An 11,917-nucleotide genomic window follows, 5' to 3' on the forward strand; every position below is an offset into this window, starting at 1 on the left:
GATAATCATTTATCTGACCTGCATTATATTTTGATTTGCTTAGTACTTCTATCCCTGTGTGCACTGATGTGACAGTGAGCTGCTGTAACAAAAGTTTCCCCTCGGGGATCAATAAAGTATTTCTGATTCTGATAAATAGTCGTTATGAGCAACACACAGGTGGAGTAATTCACTTTTGCATTAGGAATGCTCTACAGCAGCGCAGGTTTTAGTTTTTGTACATTTCGGTGTAGCGCACGTTTTGCCTTAACCGAATCGACCATGTAAAGATAAACGGTGTCGTATGCTGTACGGAAAACCTTTTGGAGCAAATTTGAGTTTTTTGATTTCGGACCATATAAATAAAATGGATTTGATTTATTGAGTTGTCGGGCCACTGCAAACAGCATTTTTCGGAGGGTTGGACGTTGAATTAATTGTTCATTCCTTTTTAAATTGTCCCCTTTACAGCGTCACCTCGACTAAACAAGAACGATTCAATAATGATGATAATAATACAAGTTTTCATTTCTTCCAAGTGTCTTGGCCGCGGGGTCGGATCAGAAAGGAGCGCTTGTCGGCGTCCATCAGGCCCTGGAGGTTTGAACTTTGCTTTATCAAAAAACGAGATTTACTACATTCAAAAAGGCAGGACTTGTTTTCAAGCTCAGTTAGACAGCAGACTGCAATCTGGTTATTATAACAGTCGGTGCAGGCAAAATAATTTCCGTTCAATAACCCCAACTCGGAGAGAAAACCTCTGAAAAACACAACGGACTGAGTTGATGACATAATTTATTGTTGAAAGGAAAAAAGTTGACGTTTCACAAAGAAATATGCATAGGCCTATATGATAAAATTAACTTGAAATTACAAAGCCTTATGTGCTGTTCATATTTTTGGTTTTAACAATCGGAGTTGATAGTACACCGCAGGACAGTCAAACAATGTGACATGAATATCTTGCCAAAAACTGAATAAACAATATAAATAAATATATAAATAAAAGTCAGTGCTCATATCCAAGATTGTCTTAAAATAAATATGCATAGAAAAAATCTATCCTCGGCATAGGCATGTTTAACTACAGTAACAGTAGTGGGTATTTGCTCAGCAACTAATGAACTGGAAAATAATTTAGACATGTCCTCTTACACCAAAGCTAACACTGCAAAAGCCTTATCAAATAATCTAATGAGATTTTTTCAGTTAATTTTCTACAAAGAAAAGGCTAACACACTCCACTCCCTGAACATACAAAAGTTGTTACAAATTAGTGCAGATCAGCCAGAGGCCTATAAAACTTATTGCCTTAACAAGCAGTTTAGAGAAATATTTCCCGACTTGGTTCTGAAATCCTACATTTTCTATTCAAAGAGAGAGAGAGAGAGAGAGTATGTTCATGGAAAAACATGCATAGGGGGGCTGCTAAATCTCCACTAGTTACAATATTTGTACATAAGAAAACCTTTTTTTTTCTTTCTTTCAGGAAAACCTGTAGGCCTATGTCAATAGCAGTGAAATCTTTACCATGTAAAATGAAGGACAGAAGTCTGTAGTCTCCTGCCATGAATCATCCACTGACATTTATAGAACTGGAGGACAAATTGCATATCCTGAGCTGCAAAAGAGATTGTATAATTTGCAAAATGCAACAGAAGAAAATGTAACAAATTGCCACAAACACAATAAAATGCCAGTTTCCACCTTCAAAACAGTACAAATGATAAGTTAGTTCTCTTTTGGTCACATAATTTGCATAATGCAAATATCAGGAAAATAAAACAAATGTAAATACAGCAGACAAAGTAACATTTCTAACAAAGCAAGGTAAAATAGATGTTTGACCTTCAGCAAAAAGAAAAGGGGGGAAAAAAGAATCTACACGCTCAAAACATTTTGCTCTTCTCAGCAGTTCTTTCCACAATTGTAAAAGCCAATACATCTTCAACCATCATTCTAATATTTTAAAATATTCATAGCAATTGAAATATAATTTGCTGTTCAAGGGAGGGTAGAAATTATTCTAGAAAAGTATTTGGTTTGAAAGATGTGCGCAAAATGAAATACTGCTGTTTCACATGTTGACACCAACAACATATTTTTGAGTACTTCAACTACTGAAAAAGATGATAAAGTAATTGCAAATAAAAATTTTAAATAGAAAAAAACATTAAGTTCTATTGCTGACAACAATTCCAATGTAAGGCTATTAAAAATATTAAACATTACTTCCCTATTTCAATTAGTAGATTTAGTAGATTCACGCAGTGTGAGATCTGTTAAGAATGATTGTCATTTAAAGCATTGCAATGCCACAGTGCAGGCTCGAGTGATTAGAGTGTGAAAGCAATGGAAGCATTGGATAAAGTGTTGATTTAAAATGTAAAAAATTATTCACATTAGCAAAGCATGCATTTACCCCACCCACCATGAAAAAAAAATTAAACATTAAATTCTGGACAATCTTAAAGACACAAACATTTTCCCTGTTACGCCCTCTTTAAATGTAATTGCAGAAGCCTGGTGTTACGCTGTTGTGTCCTGCTTGTGCCTTTGGCTACGGGCCTTGTAAACTTCAATCAGCAGGTCTTTGACATACTGGATTTCACGTTCTACCGACTCTGCCTTGTCTCGGAGCTCCCGGTTCCTCCCTTCAAGGCAATGCAACTGTTCCTCCAAAGAATCTAGCTCCGCCCTTTTTCGTTGGCGATACCTGCATTGAGCAAAACAAAGATTAAATGAAGATCTTTACCTGTGAAATCATGTCAAAAGTTCTGTTTGATCAAGCAGAAACTAATACTTACCTATGAGCGGCAGTTTTGTTCTGATCTCTCTTCTTCTGTTTGCGCTCGCCGCCTTCAGCTGGAATGATGTCGACTTCGTATTTCACAGAACAGTGGTCTTCCTTCAGCCTGCATGCTTGTCTGTGCCCTGAAGACTCCACATTCAGACTCTCCCTAGCCATTACAAGACACTCTGGTCCCTGATCCTCCAGGAAATTACAGTGTAAATCATGCTGTGCTATCTGTAGACTCTCTGATTTCACCTGTTCGTTGATGTTGCCTAAGAAGCTATGATAGGCCTCAGACTGTGGGTTTGCTGGAAGATAACAAACTTCGCTGCTCTCTGTTTTCCAAGAAACGGTGGCTTTTGTCACCTCCACACTAGCTTTGATACTATTCAGCACCTCGTTGTTACCAGTGCCTCCGCTGACCTCCCTCATGCTATACATCAGCAGATCCTCTTTCTTATGTGGGACATCAAGTGATCCACCAAAGCCAAATCCACCACCAACAACCTTCGCACCACCTATGACATCTTGACTGAAACAGCAATTTTTCTCTTCTTTTGGTAGAGCGGCACATCTTCTGACCTCGACTGCACTGCCCAGACAGTAGCTTTTCCCTACCAGCTGCTCGTCCTCTACACAGCCATAGCTACCTGTAAGGGTCACCGCTGAGTTACCTGAGTTATTTCCTTTGGAACTCAACAAACTGTTATCATAGCCTTCACTGAACCTCACACCATCAGGAACTCTTTTCCTACCACACCCACTGGGGCGACTGCAGCTGTACGGGGCGTGTCTTGGAAGTTTGGATCGCCCAATGGGCCCGCCACAGATACTCAGCAGGTCCAGTTCTCCGGTTGCCAGGGTAACAAGAAGCGGGCTGGATTCCGATTGGCTGGATGTAGAGTATGATGCATATGGCAGCTGACTGAACGGCTGAGGACCCGCCGGCAGTGGACCCCTGTCGCATTTTCCCAGCCTCGGCCCTTTCTCTGGCAGTGGTTCAGACAGGAAGTAGTCCTCTAGTTGTGCAAGTTCCTCTTGCAGCAGAGAGGTCATGACCTCCAAGTCAGAGGGCACCTGGATATCATTCTGAAGGGGTGAAGGGGGAAGGGAGGCATTGGTGGAGGAGGGAGGGGAAGGAGGGTTTGGGAGGTACGAGGAGAAATCCACTTCTTCCGTCATCCAGTCAGTGAGACCATTACCTATTGAGGAGAGAAAATAAATGCAGTCGTTACAAGCTGTTCGGTGGAGGAAAATATTACAGCTAAATAATAACGTTCATGCAAACGTTATAAAAATATCAGTCATCCAACATTGCACGTAGCAACGTAGTTTTCTAAAGGCACAATCTGATCGACGATAGTAGATGCAAAGCAAGGTTTTTTCAAAATATAGTTGCAGCACATCAATATATTAGACGTAGCTAGTTCATTACTTACTGTTCAAGAAGGACGAATGTGCTGCAGTGCCGAGCCCACCTGAAATGGGGAAAAATATAAAAAAGCATACTAGCTGCAACTCACCAATTAAGTGCTGACTCTCCTCTGACACCTCCCCCCTGCACCCCTGTGATTGGCTGTGGTTAGCCTGTGGGTGAGAGAGAGCGAGGGGGTCTGCCGGGCAGACACGAAGTGTCTTCCAAACAGGAGCTGATGTTGCCATCATTTTGTCTATTGATGCTTTGATTCAGTCCAAGTCCAAGCATATGCTGAGCGCAAGCAGGGTCTGACAGATGGGCCACGGAGAGCAGGGCTGGGTGAGCATAATGAAACCTACAGGGTAAACAGAAACAACGATCAGAAATGTGCTGCTAGAAAGATACAACTTATTCTGATGGAATCAGGAATATCACACTTGCTGCCCTCAGCAAGTTTCTTAACATGACTCAGTCTGTTGATGGAGGGGCTACACTGACAAAATCACCTGCAAGTCATCATGGTTTTTGGCAATTAACTCTCCTAAACATGCACCTTTAAAAATGTATCAGTATCCAATACAAGTATCAATTATTTAAAATAGACATGAAAAGAAACTATTTCAAAAACCAACCCTCAGAACTGGCATGGTCAGCGATACAGAAGTGAGAGCTCTGTCCTTTGGGCTTTGACCTGCCTCAAAGCAAAATGCACTTGACGTCCTCAAAACACGTGGGACCTACTGTAGTGACGCTGTCAACGGCCCAGCTGTTGTCAAGAAGCACTAGAGTAACTCTCTGAGTGAGAGACACCCTGATCATTAAATCGGATTAATGCAGATCAGCTCCTCCCAATCGTGTCCCTTTTGAATTAATCACCTCTGTTTGATCACTTAAGCAGTTTAGCTGACAATAAGGTGGTATCTAAATGAAAACCCAAAGCAAAACACACGACTGAAAGTGACAGAAATGTGATACTGTATCTCCAGTTTACAGAACATATAGCCTACATTTACATGAAGTATAAATTACCATCACATAGTAACATACAGCTATCTGATATTAACCCTGCCGCACTGTTATCAAAGCACCAAAAACAGCCTAAACCCCCCAAGGAACGTCATTAAAGAAGCATGAACTATTTAGCAAATAGTCTATGAACTTCATAGACTATTTGTTCTATTGTAATATCTTCATAGTATTAAGATATTACAATAGAAGTGAAGATCTTAAAATAGAAGAAATTGTATAGCCTAAAGCACTCCGCAACTATAACCACTTGTGACATACAAGCATATACAACTGTAACAACATCACAGTACCAAACTTAACACAGCTGTATTGATAGAGAGCAGAGAGAGTTTGACTTACTCCATCATTGCAGAGAAAACTGTAGAGCGCTTGGGGGTGCGTTGCTAAAGCAAAGCACGACTTATTTTCGGGTCTAACTACTTCACGAGTTTAAAGAGCCATATTTTAGCTCGGAATATCCGGGACAGCGCAAAAAGGACGAGTTGTTCCTTTGTTGTGGTCGACCTGTAAACTGAGGAGCTGCTTAATTGTGAGAAAGCATCAGTTCTTTCACACCTAGCAACCAACTGCGTCACCAGGACAAACCGTGCTGCGGAGTGTAGATCCCTCCGCCCCACCCGCCGCATCTCTCACCGAAGGACATCCCACAAACTCACTGCTGGGCTCCGTTAGATATTTACTCGTTCCTTGATGCTTGTGTCAAAAGTAATGCCACTTAATGTAGTACGTTATGATTAGCGTTAATTGTAATTTCTTGCACGACTGTTGTAATACAGCCACAAAATGGCTGTATTTTTTTAAATTCCAAAACGTTGCTCCGTTGAGTAAAATGAAATATGCAGAAAATAGTGAATAGAAAGGCAACAGTTGAAACGTTATTTACAAACTTAGGCTATAATTTAAATGTATTAAAATTACTATGTACAGTCGGCCTAGTTAACTTTCCATGGAAAAGAGGATGGTGGTTGCTAAAATGTACCCTAACCTAAGGTTAGCTGTAAAATCTGAAGGAAATAACCTTTAGTCAGAGGACAAATAGGTCAATAGGCTAATTAAATGGAACTGGGAAATTTCGAAGCGGAAGGGAAATAACAATTGGTTTCTACTGGTTTTAGTTTTTATATATCAGTAGTAATCCGAAAAGTAATCGCATTACTGTAATGCGTTACACCGTGCCATTGTTTTTGCTATAGCCCGTTGTTGCTATAGAGACGGGGCAGTGCCGCTAGTTTCTGTGCTCGACGGCGTAGACTGCTCCTTTAAATGTCTGTCCTGCTGGTAGGCTTGATTTACGTGAACACGGCTCTCAAATACACACCAATAAAGTTCAGAGACTGTACCCGGCATGGTATTGTTTTGGAGGGGGACTATTTGATTCACAACGCACTTGTTGTTCAGTAGACGTCTGTTGCATCTCCGTTGCATCAGTGGTCCACGCACAGAGCGATTGGCTGCGCGTGCTCAGACTGTCGTTCTGTCATTGGCTGGAATCAGCTACATGTGAAATTTGATTGGTCGATGGTAGGCAAGGCAAAGCATTACTGTGTTGTTATCATTTTTTTTCTGCAGTGCAGACTGTGCACATGTTTCAGGTAAACAAACCGGGTGTGGATATCGGTGCTGCAGTTTTTAAAACTGAGAAAAGCTTTGACATTTTGTGTCACAGTTTTACCAAGCTCATCAGAATCAGCTTTATTGCCAAGCAGGTTTACACATACAAGGAATTTGCTTTGGTATTTTGGTGCAAAACAATAAACATAGTAGAAATATAAAGCAAGTACTGCAGGTAAATCATAAATCGTCAAAACAGAACAGCTTGTGGTAAATCAAGTCTTTTAAGAAAAAGTCTGTCTGACTGATTATACAGTTGAGCAAGTATGCCATTTATTACTAGACCTACAGGATACTCTATAATAGGAATCCATGTTGTCATCAAAGGCATACAGTCTCTTTGCAATTACACTATTGTAAGTATGGCAAATCATTATTTCATTTTGATTTTTTTTACTTATTTAATTAATAGCTGTCAGCTCATATGGGTATCAACATCACCAGGGCACTGTTTGATGAAATGACACTGAGTTGGTGAATAATGGAAGATTATTCACCCTTTGTTGATGACTGTTATCCTAATATACTTTGAGAATCACTTCCATGGCTAATTCAGTGAGACACAGCTGGTGGAACCAAATTAATTTACTGGTAATGGCTGTCAATAACAATTATGTGAGGAATAAAGCTTTGTTTTTCTCCTTTCAGCAAATCCCGACGCTGAGTGAATGTGCTGTTCTCCTGTTGCTATAGTAATAGCGGACACTGCCCCCTATTTTAGACTTGTTTTCTGGTTGCTGTTGCCATGGGATTTGCATCTCTCTCTCTTTCTCGCTCTCTCTTTCTCTCTCTCCATACCTGCTGTTTTCCTTCCACCGCACCTCTGTGTCTGCACCCCTCCTTGTCCAACCATTCCTCTATCTCATTTGCTGAGTTGCATCTCTGTAACATTATCATTTTGCCAAAACCAATGGGCTTATTTCCAGTTCTGCTGAATTTGCATATTGACAGGACACCAGCGTCTAGCTTCTAGATAGATTTGTCCACTGAGCAGCATGTCTGTGTATTGAGGGAAAGTCCGGAAACATCTACAGTAACATGAATTAGTACATAATCACATTATCCAGAATGGCTACAGAGGAGTTGTTTCCACACAAAGGGAAACATGTCCTTTGAATAGAGTTAATCTACAGAAACTATTGAATTTGAGTAAAATGGTCTTTGTAGGACTCTGATATACACAAGTCCATCTGTGTTAATCTGAGTCATTTAAAGAGACAACCCTGTTACAGCGGAGCTATTCAGCAAAATGCCCACCGTGTGGTAGCTACCATATGAGTGGAGCTCTGAGAGATTTGTAGAAAGGCAACCTGATGCAATCTAGATAAATGTAGTTGTAATGGAAACCAGATTGAGATAGTAGTAGCTGGTGAAGTTGGAGGGTCTCCCAGGAAATCGCTGACTGCTCTCTCTGTCTGTATTAATTGGTCCACCGAGGGCTTCCTGTTTGCGCATCATGAGAGAAATCCAAGGTGCTCATGACAGCACTGCTGCATTTACTCGTCGTCTCCACTATTAAGTACAATTTCCTTTGTCATTATTTAGGAAAAGATGTAAAATGTGTTAATTACACAGCAAAATACCTTTAATTCTCCCTCTTGCTTTAGATAATCGAATGGGCTCAGTGTCTCAGAGCAAAATCTGGATGATCTCAAATTTCCCGGTAGTTAAAACAACACAACCAAACTTAACAACTGGTGAGTTAAGGGAAGGCCGTTAAACTTTGGATCAAACTGGACTTCAGATATATTTGAGATATTTAGTATCATTTTCTATAGTGAGACAAGGCTGTCCATCAACCGATACCCACATTTATTGTCTGAATATTGTGTATGAGCCAAGAAGTCAGAAAAGTCGATGCTGCATGCCAAGTGCACGTATGGCACGTTAGTAAGGGTTACACCATCATTTCATCATCATCGCTCTCAGAATTTATTGTCCTCAACTTTTGCCCCTCTTTGAACATACGATGAAAACATGGAATTCAGTTACAACTTGTGAATGGAAGCCTCTCAGAGGGGATTTGTGGATGTTTTTGTGTGTGTTCAGCCTACAAATCACTCCCATTTGTAGCTATGTTTTGGCATGAAAACAGTTAATCAAGTTTCAAAAAAGTGACAAGCATAATATCATTTTCATTCATGAATGTTATCTAGACTAACATAATTTGCATTTAGCCATGACAGATCTGAAGCAGTCACACAGGGTTTATGTTTATTTACTATTCCTCAAGGACTTCATGGTAAATTAGAGGTGTTTGATGTAAAGGACTACAGCGTCTGTTTTGTCCTCCTTTGGGATGTCACAGCTTTTAGGAGATCACTCCTAACTAGCTCTAACCCTTAAATGCATCTTGAATGAAGGTGTGCATGGCACACAAAGCTCAGCCTGTACTGACCTGGCATGAAAAAAAACCCCTCCATATTGTAAGTTTACTTCAATATCAGCAGGTTGGTAGAGGAACAATGTATAGAATTTACAAAAATTACAGATGAAGTGAAGAAAAACAGAACAATAACAGCAGAATAACCAAGATTGTAAAATAATAATTGAGGGTCACAGATTTTTACTCAAACTTACTGTTCGTGCATCACTCGTGTTCTTCAAAATTGTAGCTCTTTAAGCAAACAAGTCCCAAATGGTTCCTCAGTGTCATTGACAGCACTCAGGCTGTGTCAGGCTGCCCTGCAGAGCCTCAACGTCTATCACCTTTGAGCTTTACACAGTCGATATTCATTCAGGCCATATGCTTCTTGCTCATAACACAACTTATTCATTCATCAGAGCTTATCTGTCACTTAACTTTATTTCATATTGACACTGAACTTTAAATTCTAAATCTTAATTCATCTGTTTAAGTCTGGCAATTTACAACTGCTGGCTTTACTGTACAAAAACATTACATTTTTATTCCTTATCGATCATCAGTTCATTTTACATTTTAGTCATGTGATCGATGATTTTATTCAGAGTGACTTTATATTCATTCAGCTGTAAATTTAATTCCTACGTCACCGAACTTACAAGCAAACAAATATACTGAGGGCAAAGGTCAAGACCATAGTATGTTCCACAAAATGATCATGTAACAAACAAGACATTTTATAACGGAGCATTAAGATATAGCAATGACATATAATTTTCTGATACATTCACTTTCTTTAATATGCATTGTGTTTTAGTATTTTTACTATTTAAAAATGATTTATTATCTAAAAATTGGGTGAATAGAAGTAGGACTGAATATGTACAGTATGACACTCAAGTTTTCACACTGCAATGATATTGGAAAGTGCTTCAAATTCATGGCTGGTAGTCAATGAAATGAAAAGGAGTAATATCCCACACTGGGGTGCAGTTGTGGTATTCACAATCTATGTTTTTTGTTGGCCTCATTAGGTCAGTGCTGGTGCTTTTACTTATTTTCCCCTCTGGATATTTATCAGATATCGTTGTTGTGCTTGCCATGAAATCCGAAAACATGTTTCTTTTATTGTAATTTAATGATTTGTATATATTGTGTACCCTATTTTATATTAATGACATTTTACATTGCCTTCAAAGAGAGTGAAGATGATTTGTTCAAAGCGGTAAACATTAAGAGTGGAGCTTCCACTGGTGTATCAGATGCATTTAGTGAAAGCTTCTTTCATCTACTATGTGTGAGTGTGTGTGTGTGTGTGTGTGTGTGTGTGTGTGTGTGTGTGTGTGTGTGTTCGGGGTTGGGCAGGACATTTTTCTCTTTAATCTCTTAAATTACTCTGAACTCACATGTGGATATGAAAACTTACAGATTTTGTGAAGGATGTGCGAGTGGAAGTCTTTGACAGGTGATGCTATGAACTTGCCCTCCTCAGAATGTTTGAGGTTGCTTTCAGACAAGGTTACTATCTCCCATTAATATTGACAAAATCATGCGAGACCTGTACTAATTCACAGCCTGAATATCATATTTGTGCTCTAAAGGCCTGGGGAAAAGGCCGGTCTGCGCGTGTGAAAGTGAGGGGAGATCACCCTTGGCTCATTAATATTTCACCAACAATAAGGCTGGGTGTCACTCATGCTCATCACCACGGTAATGAGCTCACACTGCCCTCTTAAAGATCTGTTTATCATTCAGATGAGCGCACCAGAGACTTAAAGATACTGAATGGCACGATGTGTGAAAATCTCTCCCAAGGTCAGAGAAACTCAAATGGTGTGAACATTGCCAATGAAGCTGCTGACAGATAAAGTCCTCTCTAGTGTCTGAGTAAGTAGGGACCTTTAGCTGTACTGAACTGAAGGAGGATGAATTGTTCATATTAATAATATCACTAAACATAACATGTTTTTCACTTCAAGCCGGGGAATTAAAAATTAACCCAAAGTGCTGAATCTAATTGGCATCTGTCAGGGGCAAGGTGCGTCTCTGTGATTACCTACATGTCTGTTAAATATTCCAGTGATCCCTGCAATAAATTAATCACAGCCCAGTCATATATTATCATCTATCTGCATATGCACCTCTCTATCACTGATCTGAACCAGGAGTATGAGAACAGACACACCGTGTGAAAATATTTTTATGGAGGAATTTACACAAGAGCTTGTTTATGGGGACTTTCTGCGAGATGTTTTTGTACATGATTTCAAATTTCTCCAAGTTGAATCATGCATGTTAAGTTGCATGTAATTTCACTTCATGTTTTTTTATTTTCATGTGGCCTACCTAGAGCAGGGCGAGCCATATAATTAATTACACTGTGCCAGAAATACAGTACATATACGGGTTATGATTTCAATACTTCAGGAGCAACTTCTGTAGATAATCAGAGCTAACGAGCCAATTAACTAATTAAACCACCTGACTGTTCTTATGTAAATAGAGTTGCAGTGTCGTAAAGGGAACACCTATTGTGAGCTCTCATTTAAATGTGAATGCGAGCAGCTCATTAGCGTGTATGAGATTATTTAAAGAAAGCTGCTAATTAACAGCTTGTTTTCAGAAACACTAATTAAGGAAGCAAGAACTGGTTTGTAACTGAATGTCCTCAGTTTAGCCAATTTGTCAGCAACAAACTTTACTATACAAACATACCAACAGA

General features: G+C 39.6%; 1 protein-coding gene across 1 annotated transcript; it reads right to left on the reverse strand.

Annotated features, from left to right (window-relative positions):
* Nucleotides 1–757: 757 nt before the first annotated feature.
* atf5a (activating transcription factor 5a) lies at nucleotides 758–5,790 on the reverse strand. The gene is made up of 4 exons (XM_044223825.1): nucleotides 5,559–5,790; nucleotides 4,297–4,545; nucleotides 2,787–3,975; nucleotides 758–2,695 (listed from the first exon to the last, which is right to left on the reverse strand). Exons 2-4 carry the CDS (start codon nucleotides 4,436–4,438, stop codon nucleotides 2,509–2,511), a joined length of 1,518 nt encoding a protein of 505 aa, XP_044079760.1. The 5' UTR covers nucleotides 4,439–4,545; nucleotides 5,559–5,790; the 3' UTR covers nucleotides 758–2,508.
* Between the last annotated feature and the right edge of the window lie 6,127 nt (nucleotides 5,791–11,917).

The sequence above is a fragment of the Siniperca chuatsi genome, linkage group LG14 (genome assembly GCF_020085105.1).
Source record: "Siniperca chuatsi isolate FFG_IHB_CAS linkage group LG14, ASM2008510v1, whole genome shotgun sequence".
NCBI lineage: Eukaryota > Metazoa > Chordata > Actinopteri > Centrarchiformes > Sinipercidae > Siniperca > Siniperca chuatsi.